Source organism: Lepidochelys olivacea (genome assembly GCF_965140295.1).
Source record: "Lepidochelys olivacea isolate rLepOli2 genome assembly, chromosome: 10".
NCBI classification, from domain to species: Eukaryota; Metazoa; Chordata; order Testudines; family Cheloniidae; genus Lepidochelys; species Lepidochelys olivacea.
Window position 1 is genome coordinate 13,936,408 of NC_140420.1, and position 23,770 is coordinate 13,960,177.

Consider the following 23,770-nt stretch of genomic DNA (forward strand, 5'->3'; position numbering starts at 1 on the left):
TTTCTGCACTAATAATTTTTAGCTTCCTTTGAGATCTATGGAAGAAGAGGGCCACAAAAGTGCTAAGCATCGTCATCCATACTTTGCAGAAGAGGAAACAATAATTTATATTCTGGTATGCCCCAGAGGCTTCAACTGTTGTGTTAGGCCCTGTCCCAAGGAGGGGTTCACATGACTTCGATGTGTCTACACAAACATTTAGTTCGTGGCCAGCTGCACTAGTGTGCTGCACAATGAGTCTCTGTGTGGATGCTGCTGACATGCTCTAACAGTTCCTTCGTGCACTTTGATCTATCCTGCCTTGAAATAGGAGTAGATCAAACATATTAAGGAACTGTTAGTGCACTTCAGCGGGCTCCACCCAGACACTCTTGTGCGGCAGGCTAGTGCAGGATAGGTTCACATCCCAGCTTGCTGTGAACTAAATGTTCGTGTAGACAAGCCCTTACTTGCACAAAGTCAATGTCACAACCATGATAAAAACCCTGGCCCACATCTAATACATCTATCCTCATTGTCTGCCCGATGAGTAGTGTAGCCCCTCTGTCCCCATTCCATTATATGCAAAACTGAGGTAATGATACTATTAACAAAAAAACCATACTCATTTAAGACGTCCATAGTCACATGCACTGGAGGTAGGAAAGTATCATTAGCCGCATTTTGCAGATGGGGAAACAGACATAGAGCATGTATGTATGCTTGTGTCTGTCTGTCTGTCTATCTGTCTTTCTCTCTCTAGTGGTAAATATATCCTCAGGATTCCAGGACAATTAAGGTTCTTCCACCCTAAATTTTCATAAACACCCATATGATGTCTTCCTGCATTAGCATGGGCTCCTCATTTTTCATGTAACTCTACAATCAGCAGCAGACACCATCAAGACTTGTCTCAATTTAAATATCTAGTGGCTAAGAAAATTGTTTTTCAGATGTAAATTTTTTTACCTTCTGTACCATACTTCATAATTTAAAGATACAAGAAATCAGTAGTGACTTTATCCTTTAATAGCAATGAAATAACTATTGGCCCCAGATTTATTTACTACTAAGTTGAAACTAAAAAAAAATCAAAACGGCAGGCTCTGTATTTTCAGACATTTACAGATCTTGTCTTCCACTACGCTTTTCACACAACAAACTCAGGCTTTCTCAGCCTAGACAGATGTGGAATGTATCTGTTGGATTCCAAGGTCATGGAATTATCCCATATGAGATTCCTGGCACAGAGGTGCAAAACTTTAAGCACCATGCAGCAATTGTTACCATAAAAGAATTATATTTTGGCAAGTGTAACTCATAACAGATGTACAGTTTCTAACAAATAAATTTGCACTTGTATCATAAACTACCCAACACTAGGAAGGCTTTATTCATTTGACTTCATATAAAGCAAGTATTTTTAACTACTATTTTAAAGGAGGAGCCTGCTAAGTTAAAACTCCAGTAAAAAAATGTAAATCTAAATAAAATGTCATTCAAATGGGGCCTGATTCAGCTCCCACTGAGTTCAATTAGTGCTTTGCCATTAACTTCAGTGGGAGCGGGATCAGGGCCATGGTACCAAGGAAAGGACTGTTATAGTTGTCTGCTATTCAGGCCACTGGAAAAGTTAACAGACAACAGTAGTGAGAGAGGAAGTAGTTTTCATATGCTGTTCTGTACATTCAGCCCAAAACTTGGCTCAGTGGTGCAGTACCTAAAAGAAAGTTTTTCTGATTCAGCTGCCAGAAAATGCTAGGGTCCACAGCTGCGAAGTACTATGCTGTGTCTTTTAGCTCCCACCATTCCCTATATCAGATCCTTTGGATCCACTTATCGTTACTAAGCACCACATATGGCATAGAGTTATGTCATGGAACTGCCCTGAGTACGCTCAGAATGTCCTCTGATTTCAGTTGCATATTGAGAGCTTATCATGTCTGGTTGGTAACTGAGCTGCTGCCATATGCCTGTGGCAGTCCTTAAAGCTTGGAAAGGCTTAAGGAACATATACCTACCGACAGAAAAAGATTATAGTCATGTAGGACAACTTACTGGAGCTCTCTGCATGGGCTCTCTTCTATCTCCCAACCGTGCTGAGTACTCTTAGGCACAAGAAATAAAACTGTGTGCATTATGCAGCTTGACATATGATAAAGTTCAAGGAAAACTGGATAATATGATATTAGATGTAATAATGAGCAGTTTCATATTGGATGGTAGTTTTAAAATCCAATATAAGTGTCATCCATTTAATAATAGTAGCTTTTGATAAGTAAAAGAGAGATGGTATGATACTGACCTCCTTTGTAAAGCCCTCTGAGATCTACTGATGAAAAGCTCTATATAAGAGTGAGGTATTATCATTATTATTAATTATTATTATTCTCATCTTACTGCTAAGAAAAGGAGATGATGTCAGGTCTCCTGGGTTCGAGTCTCAGCTCTGCCAGTAATTCACAGTTTGGACAAATTTTAACATCCCCGCGTCTCTATCCCTATTTTATAGATCAGAGAACAATAAATCTGACAGCACTTTACAAAGGTGGGTGAAAGATGCTCTTTAAGTACCAAGTATTATTATTACTATGAAAACCAGGCAAATGAGAAATTGCATAATTGCAAGTGGGTCCTAAACAAGGAATGAACAGAAATGATTTGTCTACCGTGTAAAGGCTTTTGAAAATGAATGCATACAGCAGTACGCTTAAGTGGGAGAACTGATGTGACAGAATGGATATGTAGAACTGTGTTTGGACAATTGTCTTGGAGCACAGTTATAATTATCATGGGGACCATTCCCATTGACTTGGACATTTCAATCAAGGCCACGGTTTGATGCTTCTGTCTGGGCAGGGGCATGCTGTGAACAATCATGACCGCTGAAAAGTGTTTGAGATTAGAACTCTGTAGGGTGAAAGCGCTGTTTCTTAACACAGCTGTAACACCCTTTGTGCCTAGACTCTATATGGTTGCAAACCATGTTCAAACCATGGTTAGATTGAACAAGGTTTGCACCTTGGTTAAAAATACTAACATGGAGGGACCCTATATAGTAGGAGTTAAGGGGGACTCAGCCCCTTGCAGGATTAGGCCTTTTTGTGGTAAATGTAGGCTTGTGTATTATTGCAAAACAGGTTTTTGAAGATTTATGGTGTAAAAGCTGTTTAACAAAAAAGAAAAAGAAAAATAATGGTCCAATTGTTTCCTGCTTTAAATTGTTACACTTTGACACTATAACCTGAAAGAGATCCCTTTGGCACATACCCCTACAACAAGCAGGAGAACTACAAAGTAAACCTCTTCCGTAGGGTTAATGAAGTCACTGCCTTAGGCACACTCCGCTATCACACATGATAATCTCTTTAAAATACAACGGTGATTAATTATTAATTAGGAAGATGAATGTGGTCTAGAAAAGGAGTTTCAAAGGCTACACTCAGAACTGCTCAGTGTCACCAGGATTAGGTTGATAGTGAGTATGTTTGTCAAGGGCTGCGCAGTACAGCAACTTCTACTATACCTAAAACAATAAATGAAAGTAACCAAAATAACAATAAGTGCCTGAATTTCCTGGGCTGTAGCTGGTTTAACAACAAAAGAATTATTTCACCCAGAGTCCTTGCAACAAGGGTTGATTCTGTTTCCATCTGGTGTCACCAGTTGAGCTTAAATATTACTGCTCACATGGGCTCCAGTTCAGCATTCCATCCCTTCCGTGTTTGTACAGTAGGGTTCTGATCTGTGACTAGCTCTCCTAAGCATTATGGTAATATGAATAATAATTCAGGACAGTACCTAAGCATGTGCCTAACTTTAAGCATGTGCTTAAGTCCCTTGGAGGTCAAGCTCTTAAAGTTTAGGCATGTGCTTACTTGCTATCCTAAATAGGGATGTGATTAAGCACATGCTGCAGTGCTTTGCAATCCAATCCAGCAAAATATGGGCCCGATCCAGCTGTTGGTGATGTCAGTGGGAGTCTTTCCATTGAATTCAGTGAGCATTGGATCAGGCCCTATAGTTGTAACCTTGTGTGCATTCTGGCTCTGTGGGATGCTGACCTCTTCTAAAGAATGGAGGCAGAAAATAGGTTATAAAATAATCCACCTAACTCTCTGAACCATAACTGTATGGAAAAAGCCTATGCAAACAAGCTTTGCTACCCTTAATTTTCAAGATGTTCACATCTGACACATTATTACAGAAAATATTCCCAGCCAGTCTGGCCAATGCAGGGCATTTGTGTCAAGTTTCTGGGCGTAATAACTTTAAAAAAACAAGACATTATAACCTAAAACCACAGTGCTGAAATATTATGTATAATACTTTTACCAACACATCCTATCTTAGCAACTTATCTGTCTTACATGGCTCCGTTACTGAACACATCGCAATCTTCAGTGTATTTATCCTCACAACAATAGGGCAGTGTTGTTATCCCTCTTATACACAGCGGGGATTGAGGCCTAGGGAGACTAAGTTACTTGCCCAAGTTCACACAGGAAGTCCATGGCAGAGCAGAAAATGGAATCCCATCTTCTGAACCCCAAGCTAGTGCCCTAACTGGTCCATCCTTCCTCCTCCACCTGAAGCTTTACATGTTCAAAAAGCTGCACACACATTTATCAGATTAATTTAATTGCAAATTAAGGTTTTCATAAATGGCTAATGTGAAGCAACAGGATTTGAGGGGGTTGTTTTGTTTTTTTAAATGAGACCAACATTTTCAGTGTCAGGTGCCTGAACTTATACATAAATGGGCTATGCATAATGTAAGTGGGCTTTTTTCAGAGATGCTGGCTCACAGCATCATCCACTGAGGTACTTTATACTTCAAAATTACTGGCTGCAATTTGAAACTTTTTATAAACTATTATTTCCCCAAATTTTTAAGATCCAGATCATTGACTACATCTGAGGAGTACAGAGTTCAAAGGGTGTACTTACTGTTCTTCACCTTGGCATTCCCTTGAACTTGGGGCCAGTTTTGGAATTTCTGATCCCCAGGTATAAATTAAAGCAGCCTCGGGGTGCTGTAATTTAAGCTTCCTGTCAATGGTCCCAAAGGACAAAATGCATCAAGGAACTGGTGCAGAGGTGGGGCATCCTGATTGCTCCCACTCGCCTCTGATGACCTCCAGTGTGTGTATAGGAGCCTTTATGTTGCTTTTGTGTCATTGAAGGACACCCTTTGGCCTATGCCTGCTTTATGATCAGATTCCATCAGCAGTGCAGCACAAAGCAGCTCTGGAAGATCTAGCCCTCAAATTCCTAAAAGTATTTTAAAAACCCAACCTTTTTGCACACTTTATGCACAGCACAACAAATTTGCATTGAATGGTGTTAATTCATATCTGGGATGAGAGCTTGTGTAGAGCGTTCAGTCTCATTCAGCTGTAATTTAAATCACTTAAAATTGAGATTTATACTGGAAATACTGACACACCCTTGATGATAATGGCCCAGTCAATTGCAAATATGGGACACACTGAAAACTAGGAGGAAAGTTGGTACTGAGATGTAAATCCAGCGTTAATTGTTGCCTAGTAACATGCAGTATGTACAATTCCATTTTCAAAAAGATCAAGAATGCTGGGTGTTTTTAAGATTCTTTCCTCCATGTACAATGTTTCCCAGGATTGTATGTTTAGTTAGAGCATATTCTTTTTTCTTTCTGGGTACGCTTTGGGCCTGATTCTGCTACCTTTACTCCTCTCATGGTGTACCTTACTCAAGTCAAGAAGCCTCATTGAAATCCCCCCAGTAAAGTATTGCTCAGTATGAGTAAGACTGGCAGAATCAGGCTGGCTGTCTCTGCAGGTTTTCAGGAGGTTGCCAGGATATGTGTTAAGGCTTTTGGGGATTGAAGCATTTGCTAACACACCATTACAAACTATTTACTCAATACGGTCAAGAGCATTGTGGCTCTGAGTGCTTTATATCTACACTACAGGTGCCCACAGTCCCAACAGTACTAGGTCTGTGTTTATCGCACTTGAGTATTGTCTCCTGTAAACACGTAAACGGTATTTGACATATACCTATATAAACAGTATTCAGACTGATGGGAAGGGGCATTGTGGGATTTCCCAGACTCTGGAAGAATTCATCCATCTCACTGGATACTAAAAACCATGCCTTGCAGGGGTAGCTTTTAGCCCTGGCTCATAAAGATCCTGTTGAGATGACTATGGATTTTGCACGATTTTGCCTGCCCCTTAGAGCAGGGCAAGTGGCTTTATAGTGTGGATTTCCATAGGATTTGCAGAATGTACACAGCTTTCTCTGTAAGAAAAGGCAACTCTGGGGGAATGTATTTTACTGTATTCCAGAATTGCAAAATTTTGTTTTTGAATGCAAACTGAAGGTATTGTAAATCCCCTAGAGAAGCATATCACCAAACCCCATGAGGAGTATTTTATTCCATTCCCACTGCAAATTACTCAACGTTTTGTTTGTTGCTTAGAAGCTCCTGCCCTAGCTGGTGGCAGCTGCTAGCCCAGTTCTGGTCACAGCATTAGTTATGAGACTTTAATTATGATGTCTGTCTCAGACTTTTGCTTGGTCTGGTTACTTCAATATCTACAGAATGTTTTCACAAAGTAGCAGATGGTGGTAGGAGTAACTGGGCCATAAAACAACATTAACAGCTAAAAATGATTTTCACCAGAAAGGAGTTTGGGAGTGAGGGGAAGGGAATTTATCACTTTTTTTTTGTTTTCTCTCTTTTGCATTCAATATTGCCCATTCCGTAGGTGGTGGTATTCTATGCTGTCGGCTCCCAAGACACGATAACTGTTAAAGTCAGTCACAAATATGAACAGTTGATGAATAACCCATTATAGAGTCACTTTTATGTTGACTCAGTGGACATTTCCTGGCTTCAGAGGGAGAAAAGATAATGGCAAGCTTTGTAGAAAGAAAGAATCTTTAAAATGCAATATTTTTTTTCTTTGTGACTTTTATTGCCTTGTACACTGCCTTGTCTGAAGGAGGAAAACAGTGCATTGTTGGCAATCATCCACGGCGCTTGGCACAAACAGCCCTTAAAATCTGGCATCAGGATGAGTATTAATTCTGTTGTTTTCCCACAGAAGCTACAAAATAGTCAAGGCCAAGTATCTTTAATATCATTCCTTAAAAATTCACACCTGGACCTACCTTTACAGTTCGCCTATTGAAACAGGTAATTTTTCTGCCACCAGAAAAATTATATACCAGTACAATAGAGGGACTGGGTATATAAAAAAAGCAACTAAAATGTTAAAACTAGGTAGAAGTAAAAAGCATATAGGCCCAGATCCTGAGCTGTGATGGAGCCACTCAGCATCATACTGCCAACAGGATCTGGGCTTGTGATCTCCAGCTGCCATACTGGTCCCAATTGGCAGCTGGTATAACATAGTACAGCCTTAGGGCTGGCCAGCACACAGCTGGCCTAGAATCAGAACGTACAAAGGTCACATTTGCATCCGCCTATCTGCACTGCTCTATATGCTTTTTGCCTGTAGGTAAAGACCTGAGCAGCAATATTGTGCAGATACGCATTTATCAGACACCTGTCTACTGTACCCTGATCTTGTTTACAGTGGTGTAAATCACAGTAACATTTCTGAAGTCGGAAGATATAGGCCCTCTTTCAGAAAGCATTTCCACTGGTTATAAACTTACCCTATTGTAAAGAGTGAGAAATGCTTGGTAAGGAGATCACCTACTGAGCAAGGACTTCTTGATTTATATTTTCACCTAAGTATTTCAGGGGTGTCTGTACACTCTCTATGTCCATTCTGATTGACAGAGAATATTCTGTTCCTTTTGGCAATGCGTCAGGTTTGCAGGTCTCTCTCACACAACAGTTCTCATCCTGTTCCCACCAAAGTTAATAGCAAAACTGGTTGGCTACAGTGAGAGCATGATTGGACTCAGTACAGGTTTAATGCTGACTTTCTCACCATTGCAGAGCAAGCCTGTCTCTGAGACCGCTATGGGGGAGGGACAAAATGATGTAAAAGGTCTTTCTATCTCAAATCTACTATGATTTTAAATAGTAAAAGATCAAGACAAAGGCATTTCCTGGTGATTAATGACTGACTGGGTGTAGTCGTGTCTGGGCCTTAACCCTGATCTCTTCTATATCCCTAGGAAATGCCCTGTGGCTCAGTTGTTTTTGCTGTTTTAAACTACTCTTAGTGTATGATTGATTGTCATTTTTAAAGCACCTTCATAGTTGTGGCTATTTTGGTGCCTGTGTGAAACAGCTTTTGTTCCTCACTCTCTTGAGCAAGCGGATGTTATTCCTAAACTTATATAAATGGTACCCACTTGCTGATGGGGTCTTAGAAACACATATAAATTTTATGCATGTGTGATATTGCTGGCACATGTCACATTGCACAGTACCAGGCATAGTTGGAGAGCTAATGTCTAGAACATGTGCCAGTCAGATATCACAGTTTGTTTTCTAGTGTCCTGTCTAGCTTGTAATATGTAATAATGTTGCTGAGAATTTTGTGTCAGAATATTGTGCATTAATGTTACCAAGCTTATAGAATGTTAGTATAATTGTATTAACAATATAAAGGCCCCTTCTGAACCGCTGTTCTGTAAAGACAAGTGTGTGGGAAGCACAGTGCTTCCATTATTGCTATAATGCCGTCTTTCGAATTCATTCAATGATAGGGGAATTTTTAGGGCTTAATCCTGCTAGGTGCTGAGTGTCTTCAGATCCCCTTGAAATCAGTGGGATTTGAAGGCACTCTGTGCTTCTCAGGGTCAGGACCATAATTAGCAAAGCTGCCTGTGTACATACTGCATAAAATAGCTGGACAGTTTTTAAAATGTTGTTAGTAGAGACTACTGTTACTTAGCAGCTGCCTTTTCTGCATATTGAGAACTGTAATCTACAGTCAATCCTAACATGCCAAGAGAAGAATTCAATACATGGACATAGCTCAAAAAGGGATTTTTTTATGCAGGCATGGGGCCTGATTCTATAGCCCTTACTCACATAAGTAATCATTATAACAGATAAGTAGTAAAGATGGTCATGAGAGTAATGGTTGCAGAACTGAACTAAAGACGATTAAAATTATAGTTTTTAAATTAAAAAGAGCTGAATTGATTTAAATTATTAAATCACCATTTTAAAAATAACGTTGAAGTTGTCTGAAACATTTCCCGATAGATCGCTGTGGGTCTGCTGGACTCATCAGACTGTCAATGTTTTTAGTGTGTTTGTTGCCCGAGAAGAGGAACTACAGCTTCTGAATTTCCTTCATTTGAACTAATGGCGGGGCGATTTATACTGCAAATTAATTTTGTGAATTATCAAGTAAGGAGGCAAAGGTGATTAAATAAAACCCCTATGGATACTGCATCATAAACATTTTGTTCATTTCAGGCCCAAACCAACTTCCCTTGAAGCCACTGACTGTGCTGTGATTTGAATGGAGCTGTTATTTGGCACATGTGCAGTAGTTTTCTGATATTACTCCATAGCATACTAGTAAATATTTAGTAGCTTGTAATAGCTTAGCAAAGATTGAATTGTACTGCTGTAATGAGGTCTCATGTTTCTGAGGACTGGGGAGAAGCTTACCTTCTGAGTGTGTGAATTACGGGGTGAGTGGGTTAGCAAACTGTGAAAGAGCAAGGGGCTGCTGTGCATGGTTAGCAGTTGATAGCGCAATGGTTTAACAGCAGTAGCAGAGGGAGAGACTACGACTACATTTACACTACAGCACTTACAGCAGCGCAGCTGCATCAATGCAGCTCCGCTATAGCACTTGTGGGAGAGCTCTCCCGTCGGCTCAATAGCTCCTGCCTCCGCGAGAGGCGGTAGCTATGTTGGCAGGAGAAACTCCCCCACTGACATAGTGCTGTCCACACCGGCACTTAGGTTGGTGCAATTTATGTTGCGCAGGGGTGTGGATTATTCACACCCCCTGAGCAACGTAAGTTATACCCAAGTAACCTGTGGTGTAGACAAGGTCTAGATCTTTTCCATCTCTTGTATGTGCAGGCCACGCACTCTTTTTTAATACATGATGCAGAGGGAAGAAAAATGCGTCAGGAAAGCCTTCAAAACTGGGAAGTGGGAGCAACTCCAGGGTGGAAGAAACCCCAATTGTTTAAATCTATATTTACAAGGTGAGACAAGGCTAGTTTCTCCAGTTTGTGTGTTTGATCTTTTCCCATTATTACTTCCATGAAAAAAAGATGCAGTCAAGCACAAAAAGGGACTCAGGGAGAATTGCACGAGCCAGATAGGAATGTTCAGCGTTGCACCCCGACTGTAAGGGCTCAGCTACACACAAACCATGTACCTCTCACTATATTGGTATAGTTAAAGCAATACAACCCCCCTAGTGCAGACTCAGATATACTGGTATAAAGGTGCTTATGCTGGCATAGTTTATTCCCATAAGGAAAGGGGAATAAGCTATACTGGTATACAGCAACTTTATCCTGGTGTAACTGCATCCATCCTAGGGCTTGCACCAATTTAACTATTTCAGCTGAAAATCATGCCCTTAACTGAAATAGTTAAATTGGTAGAAAAACTGTACATACAACAGGCCTGAGCTTTGTCGCTTTTGTGGTCTGTGGTCTGCTCTCTGACAGTACTTGTTAGTAATCAGTAAGTGGAAGTGTGTTCCACAGGGGGGCTCCTAAATTCACAAGAGATGACTCTCCCATTCAGAAGCTCCTTTCATGGATCAGTCATTCAGTGTTAGTGAGGTGAAGGGAAGTGAAATAGACAGAACATAAAAAAGTTAATTAAAAAAAACATACAAAGCAAAATGCAGTACTCGGTTTTATACCCATTTCCAGATGACTGAACACAGTGGTGTTCAATGCAGCTGATACTATGCTAGCATTTTGCCTAAAGCCTTTACCACACTTCCTTGCACTGATAAAATAAATGGTATGAAAAGAGCAGAATGAATTCATACAATCTACAGAACATTACTTATAATGAGCCTGGGAGTTTTACCCAGTAGAAGCTGGATTGGGCATATGTACACACAGAACCTAAATTCTTTGTCAAAGGCAAGCAATAAGATACTGTGATTTATTTTCCTGTTAAAGGACCCAATGGTGCAAGGCCCATCTCACATGAATGAAGGTATAAAGAAGGATTTTCAGGATCTGGCTCAAAGTGACGGGAACTTGACCCCTTTACACAGGGCTCGTCCTGCAGTTGATTAGTAGTTTCCAAAGTTTGGCCAAGTTCAGTATATTTCCATCTCTAACTCCAAGTACAGGATACTTCCCATCTAATACTCTTTCATCAAACTGCAAAAAGTGGGAAGATAGACAAATATTTTAATGACTCATATTAAAATTACAGTGTGCCACCAATTGCTACTAATCCATCTAATAATATTTAGTCACCCATGGCTATAATTTATACCTGACTCGGTTTTTATTATTTGAAAAGCCCAGCCCCACATCTCCTTTTTCACCTATCATCCCAAATAAAACTATATATTGTAGCTCACAGCCTACCCTATGATAACAGTAACATCTCAGCAACATAGATCTGTGGCTGTCCTGCCTCATGAGCCTTCAGATGCTCTCTGCATAGTCAGTAATCCCATCTTCATAGAGAACATGTAGGAGGCTGCCAAACCCCCTCCAGCAGATTAGCCTCCGTGGGATGGTTCTGCAGCTGCTTCACATCCTAGTGAGAAGGAGTCACTTCTTCACCACCTTCCTGAACATCTGCCTAGTATGGCCAGGCTGCTTGGGCCAGCTGCTGGGCACAGTATTTGTTCTGATTGGTCAAATCCTGAGATCTTTTCTCAGTTTTTACTTTGGTAAACTCCAACTGATTTCAATGAGTAAGTAGTGAGCATGAAGTTCACAAGCTTAAAGCCCTCTGCATTGCTAAAGCCATGCATTGGAGCTATTAGGCTTTGATGAACTGGTAGAGAGGCAGGGAAGGGGGCCTGCTTTACTGAGGGACCTCGATGTCCACCCTGTGTAGGCTGGCAAGCAAAGTGGTGATGGGGGCAGACATTGTGTGGTTGAAGCCCACTTTTATGCAAAGGCATGGGCCCTAACATTCGGTGCAGGAGCATGGATGGGCTGCATAGCAGTTTTTCTAGAGAGGCAACTTTACCGCCTGGTGTTGGTTTGGGGTGTGTGTGGTAGATTTCAGATGCTACACTTCCCCAACATGAAACCTGAAGAACTAGGTTTTACGAAGGTAAAGTGAAATTCACCCTAGTAAAGACTGAGACAGGAGCCCGGATTACAAGAATATCAGAATGGCCATACTGGGTCAGACCAATGGTCCATCTAGCCCAGTATCCTGTCTTCTGACACTGGCCAATGCCAGGTGCTTCTGAGGGGATGCACAGAACAGGCAATCATTGAATGATCCTTCCCCAGTTACCCACGCTCAGCTTCTGGCAAGCAGAGGCTAGGGACAATGAGAGCATGGTGTTGCATCTCTGCCCATCCTGGCTAACAGCTACTGATGGACCCACCCTCCATGATTTAGTTGGTTTTTTTTTTAACCCTATTATAGTTTTGGCCTTTACAACATCCCGAATTCCACAGGTTGACTGTGTGTTGTGTGAAGAAGTACTTCCTTTTGTTTGTTTTAAACCAGTTGCCTATTAATTTAATTGGGTGACCCCTGGTTCTTGTGTTATGTGAAGGAGTTAATAATACTATCTTATTCACTTTCTCCACAGCAGTCACAATTGTATAGACCTCTATCTTATCCCCTCTTAGTCATCTCTTTTCCAAGCTGAAAAGTCTGTCTTTTTCATGTCTCCTGATATAGAAGCTGTTCCATATCTTTAATCATTTTTGTTGCCCTTCTCTGTTCCTTTTCCAATTGTAATATATCTTTTTTGAGATGGGGTGACCACAACTGCATGCAATATTCCAGGCATGGGCATAGCATGGATTTATATATTGGCATTATGATATTTTCTGTCTTATTATCTATCCCTTTCCTAATGGTTCCTAACATTCTGTTGGCTTTTTTGACTGCAGCTGCACATTGAGCGGATGTTATCCACAATGACTCCAAGATCTCTTTCTTGAGTGGTAACAGCTAATTTAGACCTCATCATTTTGTATGTGTAGCTGGGATTACGTTTTCCGTTATGCTTTACTTTGCATTTATCAAAGTATAGAATTTCATCTGCTATTTTGTTGCCCAGTCACCCAGTTTTGTGAGATCCCTGTGTAACTCTTCACAGTCTGCTTTGGACTTAACTATCTTGAGTAATTTTGTATTATCTGCAAATTTTGCCACCTTACTGTTTACCCCTTTTTCCAGATCATTTATGAATATGTTGAACAGCACTGGGGGACACCACTATTTACCTCTCTCCATTCTGAAAATTGACCATTTATTCCATCCCTTTGTTTTCTATTTTTTAACCAGTTACTTATCCATGAAAGGATCTTCCTTTTTATCCCATGACTGCATACTTTGCTTAAAAGCCTTTGATGAGGACCCTTGTCAAAGGCTTTCTGAAAATCTAAGTACACTAGATCCACTGGAGCACACTGCTCCACATATTTGTTGACCCCCTCAAAGAAATCTAATAGATTGGTGAAGCATGATTTCCCTTTACAAAATCTATGTTGACTCTTCCCCAACAAATTGTATTCATCTATGTGTCTGATAATTCTGTTCTTTATTATAGTTTCAGCCTATTTGCCTGATACTGAAGTTAGTCTTACCAGACTGTAATTGCCAGGATTGCCTCTGGAGCCTTTTTGAAAAATTGGTTCACATTAGCTTTCCTCCTGTCATCTGGTACAGAAGCTGATTTAAATGATAGATTACATAACACAATTAGTAGTTCTGCAATTTCATATTTGAATTCCTTCAGAACTCTCTGGTGAATACCATCTGGTCCTGGTGATTTATTACTGTTTAATTTATCAATTTGTTCCAAAACCTCCTCTACTGACACCTCAATCTGGGACACTTCCTCAGATTCATCACCTAAAAGGAATAGCTCAGGCATGGGAATCTTCCTCACATCCTCTGCATTGAAGACCAATGCAAAGAATTCATTTAGCTTCTCTGCTCTTAAGCAATGGCCTTGTCTTCCTTGAGTGCTCCCTGAGCACCTTGATCGTCCAGTGGCCCATTGACTGTTTGGCTGACTTCCTGCTTCTGTTGTACTAAAAAAAAATTACTGTTAGTTTATGACTCTTTGGCTAGTAGCTTTTCAAATTGTTTTTTGTCCTGCCTGATTATACTTTCACACTGCACTTGTCTGAGTTTATGCTCCTCCAAAAACCGTAACACATTTTAAATAGCCATAAAGCATTTTAAAACTACCCCAAAATTGCAAACCTTATTACTGTTCATTAATTTCTTTTCTTTTCCACCTTTATTTTTACGGGTTGTAACATAGCAGTTTGTCTTGCATTGTTCATTGCATTGATCATACCTCAGGGCTAACATATCTATGAAGTAAAAACTTTAATGCCAGTGATTTTTAGTAAAGATCCTCCCACCATTAATGGGCCTGATCCAAATTCCACTGAGGTCTACAGAAGAACTCCTATTGATATCGTTAGACTTTGGATCGGGCCAAATCTGAACAGAATATCAGAATATAAAGATTCTCCCACTATTAATGAGTCTGATCCTCAGCCTGGTCCTACAGAGGAGTCATTTTATTCTTATCAACGGTCCTACTGAAGCCAGAGGGACCAATCTTGTGCGTAAAGTGACTCAGATGTGTAAGAATGTGAAGGATGAGGCCCTATCAATGCTACTGGGGTGCCCAGATGAACAATATGTGTGGTTAACTTTCTGGGATGTCTAACCCACCTATATGGTCAGACAGTAAAACATCGATCAAAAACTCATTACTTTGGAGAGGAGGGAAGCTCATGGATTATAAAATTTAATTTACCTTTTACATCTTAAATTATAGTGCCATATCTAAGTTATAAATTTTTGCAAAGCAAATTGCTGGTGCGTCTGAAAGGCATTCATAAATATTTCTCACTGCTGCCACAGAACTGTTACAGAGGGAGTAACTTGGTGTGTGGGGTGATGATGGTGGATGTTGATGGCACATTGCTTTGAGAACTCCTACTCCTGTTGTTTTTGCAATAAGATGCCTGTATTTACTTGGAGGAAAGAAGAGGAGGTTAATGATATCAGTTACTGGGAAGACAGAGACCCCTCAGTGCCTGTATGAGAAAATTCCTAGATCCACTAAAGATTTATCATTTCACTCCCAAACTTCTTGCTAGCGAGGAGACATGCCTGTCTGCTTTCAGTTTCCTATCATCACAAAATACTGATTTATCAGATGGTGTCAAACATCTTCCTGCTGCCTACAATGTATACTCTAAAGGTTTTGCTCCACAATGGAGGAGGTTGAAATAACTATCAGTGTACAAGATGCTGTTTTAAACTGAACAGTATTAAAGGGCTTGATCCTGCAAAACTTTGATCATTGAGCCCAACCCTGCAAACTGCTATGTGTCACCTAAAGGGAAGTGTTTGCCCATTGAGATCAAATGTTTGGGGAGGAGAGGGCACACAGGCTGTCTGAACACTCCTCATGAAATGCTCCTGATTCCCAGGATTGGGACAAATGCCACTGTTCATGCATCTGAGGACTTCTGTTGGGAGTCAGGGGTTGCAAGGCTCAGCACAATGGATGTAGACAACTGAGAAATCATACTGTGAACAACTGAAAAGTAAGCTAAGATGAAGTATGGCTGTGAAACCTTGGGGTGCGGGTGGGGGTGAGAGTGGAGGTGGAGGCTGGGGGGACTAATACCTAATTAGTTTTGGTATTATTGACTTAATTTACAATAATTTATGGAGAATAAAGGGTTGTGATTTATTTTATTTCAACATTGGACCTGTTATACATGTACAAAATGGAGGTGTTATAAATGGATAATTATAAAACCCTCTTCTTTTTGCCATAATGTGGGCTGTTTTCCTGGACAGACACTACCCCAAAGATGTACGTGTGGAGTGTGCATCTACTGCAAAAAGAGACAAATCAGGTCTTACATCTGGGTGCTGTTGTCAGGATTTCAGGAAACGTCTTTGACTCTATTATAGACCTGTTTTCGCTGAGCAGCGGGAAGAGCGTATGTGACTGTTAAACAAGAGTGGAAAAATATGTATCTGGAATATGCTTTATCCTGCCAAGCTGAGTGTTTATTGTGGAGCCCAGACACATCTCTGCTTCTCCAGCAGATATCACGGTGTTTCTAAAAAGGCAGACTGCAATAGAACGGTGGAAGCAATTGCTTCAGAAAACTCTGACTTATTAAAGTTTTATATCACGTTGCCTCTATCAAAAATATTAATATTAAAAGAGGCCCATAAAAGGTGATACCAGGAGAGATAGAAGTAGTACCACTTGGTATTGTAATTACCTCAGAATGGGTAGTTGGGAACTTTAACCTGGAGGGTCAGTACTCTTCTCATTTTATCAGGTTTTCATTTGTCATAAATGTTGAAAAAAGTACAGTGGAAAAGAGAATGGAGACTTAGATTTCAGACAGGTACTTTGGTGGAGGAGTGAGGGCTTTGCCACTTTTCAGGTTGGGACTCGGGTTGAACTAATGAGAGGTGCACAGGGGCTGGAAATCATCAAAGAAGCTGATCTTGCAGGCTTTGCACAGCAAATTGGGTGCTAACGGAATGCAGACATGGGGGCCCATGGGCTGCAGCTGATCTGGAGCTTAGTGAGAGAGGGGTTATTCTATTCCCATTAGTTACTCTGGAGCACGAAGCATTCCGTGCGTGGGTATGTGTACACACGCGCACACCTGCACCCTGTGAGAACTACTGTAGTCAGCTTGGTGAAAAAACGTCAGTACACTTACATTGTACTTACATTACTTTCAAGTTGACTTGAAAGGCTTGGAATACAGCAGCTTTGGCTAAACGGTTTAGTTATATCAAGGATAAAGAATTTTTGCTGGAAATTGACAATTCACGAGATCACTTTAGTATATTCAATCCTCCTGTCCAGTTCCTTTGATGGGTATCCCTACATTTGCTGCTGACAGTTTTATGTGCACAGCTGTGTTTTGACAGACAAAAAAATAATTGTAAGCCTAACCTTATTTAAAAACAGTATGGACACTGATCCTGCAAGCTCTTGCCCATGGCAGTTGTCCGTCTTCAGGCGAGAAGTGTCTATAGCATGTTTGTGAACTTCATGTCTGTGCCTCTCCTGCTCTTTAGGATGATATCCTGGCCCTGTTGAAGCCAATGAGAGAAGCCAAAGAGCTTATTCTTTTTTGACAGGTTTCAGAGTAACAGCCGTGTTAGTCTGTATTCGCAAAAAGAAAAGGAGTACTTGTGGCACCTTAGAGACTAACCAATTTATTTGAGCATGAGCTCATGCTCAAATAAATTGGTTAGTCTCTAAGGTGCCACAAGTACTCCTATTCTTTTTTGAAATACTATTGAAGCAAGCATTTGACATGTTAAATTGTAGTGCCCAAGAAAACATGTTGACAGTGCTATATAGTAGTTTATACTAGGCACATGTTACTGGTAAGGAAGCAACAGGGGAGATCATAACTTTTAATGTGCCAGCTTAATTTGATAAATGACAAACAGCAACAGATGTTGGGGACTTGTGAAATAATGCACAAACCTTATTTAATATTTACATGCGGTTCCTGGCATGATTAGAAACAAGATTTGCCTTCTGATTTGTGCACTGTGTAAAGGGTAAGGTTATAAATTAACCTAGCAAATAGCCCTCTATTTAAGAAGTGTCTGAGCTTTAAAAAAAAGAAATCTATTGTGAAATAAGGCATGATGCAAGAAAACCGTGTGTGACATTTCCTTATCTATGTAGCACTTGTTCAGAGGAAGGCAAATTATGATAATCTTTTACATAACACTGAATATTCCATTGCTGGATTGTGCCGTCCTACCCCAGAAAAACAAAGATCAGTGGTTAAATAACTATATATTTCTGTTCCCATTTGTAATCCATTGGAATAAAACACAAGGACTAAGGCCCAGTCCTTAAGGTGCTTGGTGCCCTCAACTCCCATTGAAGCCATTCGGAATTGACGGTGCTCAGCAGCTTGTACGATCAGGCCCTAAATCGAGCCCCATGGTAGCTTAGAGAGCCTCTTCCCTCCAGGAAAGCAAGGAATTGCTAGCAGGCTGTTTGAGGGTGGGAATAGTCTGCAGTTTTGGGTTGTCTGCACCCCAGGAGCCAATGTGCAACTAGGTTATACTCAGCAATAAGCACTAATCAGGCTACTGATCAGAGTAGTGGCAAAATATGTTCACACGTGGTGCCCTGTAGATCGTCCCCGGCTGGCAGAATCCCCCTAGTACAAGACACACCAGACAGTGTGTCTGCTCCCCCTTCCCCACTCTGGCTAGGGCAGCATTTGGCTCCAAGTATTATTTTTCCAAAAGTGGAAACATAAACCTATTTATTCATGCCCTATCCCCTTATAATAAGGCCCATTGTTGTCTGTTGGGGGTGAGTTGGAAAGGATAGAAATGTTGCAGTTTCAGATCAATCATCTATTATGGATGCTCCACACTTAGATTACAAAGCGTCCTTTTCCCCCTGCACTGTCCTTACAGTATCATCATCATTCGTATCTCCACTAATTGTGTCTCTGGGTCATTTATCAATTTTTAATTTTTTTAAATCTATTTCAATTGAAAATAAATATAGTTCCTTATCCTTTTGAGTTGTATTTTCATAGCACAGACTTGACTGTTCCTTTGTCAATCCTTTTTTGTTACTACAAAAGAATAGGTGGCTTGAAACCAGAGATGTTTCATCTATGAGAACTTTGTGGTGTGCATCGAAAATAATATGAGATTAATAATATGAGATTTCCTTCAAGAAAGGTTATTTATATATACCAAGAACCTCTTTGAAGGTTTGTCTGTGCTGCAGATTGTAACCGTGTTTTAGCATGTGTTAACTAACACAATTGTTAATTGTAGTGGAGACAAGGAACAATGTTTATTTGGCATGCTTATCCCTAGGGCTATTATGATTACACAATTACAAACTGTAGTGTAGACAAGTCTTGAGAATAGCATTTGGTATCATGAAACCTAGCCTCTAAGAGGAATATTGTATGGTATGGGATTTTGAGGGATGGATGTTCCATTTAAAATGCTTCCCCTTTAGCCAAATTGTATTAAAATGTGTAATTCATCAGATAATTGGATGACTTCTGGGATTGCCAATGTGCTATGGAGATTTTCACCTCTTAAATTTCCAGCTCATATGTATCCTAGGTTAGATCAAGCATTGTTACAACATAATGGGTGTTTGGTGGGTTCGTGTGAAAGGAGTTTGGTGGACCTAGTTCAGTTTTGCAGCTAGCACAGTTGGTCCCCTTGCTGATAATCTCAGCAGAGATCCAATGACTGAACAGGCATGAGGACTGAAATGCTCTCCTTGCTAAACAGAGTTTCAGGGCAATGTATGGGAAGCTTATTCTCTTGCAGCCTGTGATGTAAATGTTCTGAGAATGTTATCCTTCAAGTCTGTCAATCCAGCACTTTTCACAAGGCCCTGCATTCATTCAGAACACATTTTTGAATAGTAGATTGTATATTTATGCAAGTCACTGTTGTAGTGTTTAGGGACAGAACTACAGGATCCAATCTTGCTTCTAATGGTTTCGGTAAGAGCTCCCATGTACAATAGCTGCACTCGTAAAAGTGTATCCAGCCGTGCAGTATTATTGAATTTTTTCTTCTTTATTACTTCCATTAAAATTTGAGTAATGTAGACTGAGATTGCCATCACTTTATGCCCAGTATTCTAAGAACATGGCTGATGCATTGCCAAAGGAAATACTCTGGATTTAAGTTTTTTACAAGCATAGTATTTGCTGTTTTCAAGCAAAGGGATACAACTGTTCAAGTTTTTAATTTTGTTTTCTAGGGCACAGCTTCTGTTCTTCAGCGCAGATCTGATAATGAGGAGTATGTAGAAGTTGGAAGACTTGGACCATCAGATTATTTTGGTAAGAAAAATTCAATGTAATAAAATAAAACATTGTTTGGAAAGACATGTGGAAGATAATTAGTCTCTTTCAAAACTAGTTTTATATGCTTCGATCAACAACAGGGATATATAGGGTCAGATTCTGCTCTCAGCTATCCTGGTGTAAATCCTGAGTAACTTCACTGGAGACGGTGTTATTCTGGATCTGCACCAGTGTAAATGAGAATCGTTAAAACATTATGAATGTTAGACTTCTGAGTAATTGTAAATGGCACAAGCATATATAATACAACAGGATCTGCAACCAAATTATGTAAAGTGTCTATCAAGATCTCTGTTAAGGAATGTATGACATTTCTAGCGCACACTGAAGAAAAGGAAACAGGGACTATGTTTGTATGACAGTATATTTATTCCTGCTTCCAGGTGAGATAGCACTGTTGCTCAATCGTCCCAGGGCAGCCACTGTAGTGGCACGTGGGCCACTGAAGTGTGTAAAGCTGGATCGTCCTCGCTTTGAACGAGTGCTTGGTCCTTGTTCTGAAATCCTGAAGAGAAACATTCAGAGATACAACAGTTTCATTTCTCTTACCGTTTAAGCTGTTCCATTGGGAATGCTGCCTTTGTGTGACCTTGTGCACTTAAATTTGACCTGTGCAGCTCAATAGCTTTATGAAGAGAAAAAAGTGTGCATTTTATTTGTCTTTTTCTGTCTATGTCTGATGCACTGGATATAAATTCAAATGTTATGTATCATTAAAGTAGGACGACAACCATTTGGATAAGACTAGCTGTTAGGAATGTTTATGAATGGTTAGGTTTTCGGCTTCTGGGTAAGATTGCTATGTGTTACCCTGTAAAATACTTTCATTGTGCATTTTTAACTACTTAAAAATACATCTGAGTCTCTATTTCTCCATTTATTTTAGCTCAGTCTCCTGAAAGTTAGTCCTATCCATCTTTTGTCAAACTTTTTTAATGAATATACATCCCCCTCTGCCCTTCAGTTTAAAATGCTCTTCACTTGTTACGGGAAGTTTGCAAAACACCACATGACAAAGGACAGTTGTACAATTTGAGGGGGAAGGCAAGAGGAAGATTTTGATCATTCCAATACTCCAAGAAAGAGTAGAGCTGTGGATCATTTTGTCTGTTAAACCTACTGGCCCAGATTTGTCCCTGATGCAAATTCTTTGAAGGCAGTGGAGTTACGCCAGGGATAAATTTGGCCAATTCAATTTTGAAAGTGAAGATTTCAAGGTGTTTTGGGGATTTTTTTCTAAGCATTTAAGTGTAGCCATTAGTTCCCAAAGTGGGTTGCCCTGAGCCTTTTTAACTAAGAGCCTGAGCCAAAGCCCACTGAAGTCAATAGGAGCTTTTCCGTTGACTTTAGTGGGCTTTGGATCAGGTCTTAAGACTTTTGAAGCTTCATACACCAAAATATCAGCAGCAGCTTTTTCTGAATAGATATAAAAAGCTTGAGAGATCATGCTAGAAAGCATATGAAAGATACTCAACAGCAGTTTGGTATGAAAATATTTTACATATGTCCATTTACTGCAGTTAAAATACCTTTGCTTTTATATATGATCAAGGTTTTTTGAAAGCCAGACATATACTTTAAAATGAATCATCCCCGAATGTACTATGCATAGGGTGACCAGACAGCAACTGTGAAAAAATGGGATAGGGGGTGGGGAGTAATAGGCGCCTATATAAGAAAAAATCCCCAAAAATGGGACTGTCCCTTTAAAAACGGGACATCTGGTCACCCTGACTATGCTGCCTCTCGTCAAAAAGATGAGCACTGTGCAAGAAACTAGTCAGGCCCTGAACCAGCAATGAATGCCGTGTGCTTGGACCCCTGTACCTGGGCACAGCCCCACTGACTTTGTTGTGGCTCTGCAAAGGCACAGGAGCCCTCTTGTGTAGGGCTTTCTGCAGAACCAGGCCTTAGCCTGCTGGGCAGGCCTGCAACATTTTAACATTTTAAATCATTCCTTTGGAGAATTTTTCCATTGGAGGAAACCTCAGCTTGAGGACTGTAGCAAAGTGTGCATCCACTGGCCATAAATACACCTGTCCACTCCTTTTGATTATGATAAAGCCATATTTCTCTGCTTGTTAAAGCATCCTCCTATTGGATGACAGTAAGAATTTTTCATATCCTTCCTTCCTGATGTGCTGAAATTACAAATTAAACAAGACAGACAGAACCCTTTTTTTAAATCAAAGGGGTTAGTCAAGAATATGGCTAAATTAACTGAAAAAGCTCATTATGCTCTTTTAACCTAAATTAACAAAAATTCCTTTTGGAATTTTCCTACCAAGAAAACTCCTGGGACTCAATACTACAACCCTCAGAGTAATCTTCGCTGAGTTACATAAACCCATTGACTTCAGGATCAGGCCGATCATAATTTCAAGCTATTTAATTTATTTCAGTATGTTTTTAGTGATCCCAGTAATCTCTATTTATTACTGTTATTTATTATGATGGTTATGCTTCTTGCATGGATTATTAAATGTGACCATTCAAAATGTTTTGTTTTCCAACTTGCAATTTCATGACAAACATTTATATGGACAAAAATCCACCAGACACATACATTCATGTAAAAAACTCATTCTTTGCTTAACCATTTTTGTATTTTCCTATTCTGTGCAATTAAAAAAACATTTAAAGGTTACCACTCACTCATGTATGCTGTTTTATCTCTTGCGTTTCTGCTGCTGTATTGGTAAAAGTTTGTGAGTGTTTGGCATAAAATGCAGGAAACATTTCAGGATTACTTAAACACTGAGTGTATTAATCTCACTGTTGAGAGTTAAATATACACACATACAAAACAGATACTTTGCTATGAACTTTTAAAGATAATGAAAATCAGATTTGAATTACAATTCTGTTGTAAACAATCTGAAAAGACATGTAACCATCTAACAGCAGAATTCCTTTGATGTAAAGGGAACAGTCTATTCCATTTTAAAGATTATTGTCATATTTGATATGGATGATGGGACAGAATTATGGTATGAATAAAATTCTTGTACGTTAATGTGGTGCTTGTGAGCTTCTTAACAATGGAAGTTGTATTTAAAAATCTGAATACTGTAATAAAAAATTTGAGCTCTGTTGAAAAAAAAAACCCAGGGTGCAGAATAATGTATTGTGTAATGTAATGTAAAAACAATCAGAGTAGGGAAGAGGCAGATAATCCCTATGCTGTACAGAAAGGGAGACCGCTCTCCACATTTCTGTGTTGGTATTTAGGCCCCAATTCAGCAAGGTGCTTAAGCACATACCTAACTTTAAGTATGTGAACAGGCTCATTGAAGTTTTAGAGACCCTGTACTAAGCCAGGAGGATTGAAATCCATGGGACTTCCCATGTGCTAGGCATAGGCTTAAATATCTTGCTGAATCAGGGCTTTAATTGGAAGGAAAATCTTTCTCAGGACCAAATGCTGCCCTCTTTCCCCCAACATGTACAAAGCCCAAGGCCTTTCCCCCAGTGGGGATTTGTGCTGACCACACCTTTTGATGGCCAGTCACCCGTGTATCGGCACCTTCATTCAAATCCCTAGTGTAGACACGCAGAGCCACTTTTTGCAACCGTGAAGCATCTCAGGCCAAGCTGCATCAGTGCCAGTTGCAGAGTATGGTGGTTTACCACTAGGGGTTTGAATTGGTGCAGCTATCCTGGGGCTGAAATCGGAACAAATCCCCAACGGAGACAAGGCCCCCAAAATGAACTGCCTTTATGCGGGACATATAAGAGGGGCTGGAGGAATCTTTCTGCC

The 23,770-nt window shown here is 40.1% G+C and overlaps 1 protein-coding gene across 3 annotated transcripts in view; it reads left to right on the forward strand.

Moving 5' to 3' along the window:
- Positions 1 to 22,657, forward strand: part of PRKAR1B (protein kinase cAMP-dependent type I regulatory subunit beta) — a 118,179-nt gene extending 95,522 nt beyond the window's left edge. For all 3 annotated transcript variants that reach the window (XM_084640767.1, XM_084640766.1, XM_084640768.1), the window contains 2 exons: positions 19,905 to 19,986; positions 20,394 to 22,657. In XM_084640767.1, the coding sequence (XP_084496893.1) occupies positions 19,905 to 19,986; positions 20,394 to 20,566 (255 nt within the window). In that variant the 3' untranslated portion in view covers positions 20,567 to 22,657. The remainder of the gene's footprint in view (positions 1 to 19,904; positions 19,987 to 20,393) is intronic.
- The last annotated feature ends 1,113 nt before the right edge of the window (positions 22,658 to 23,770 follow it).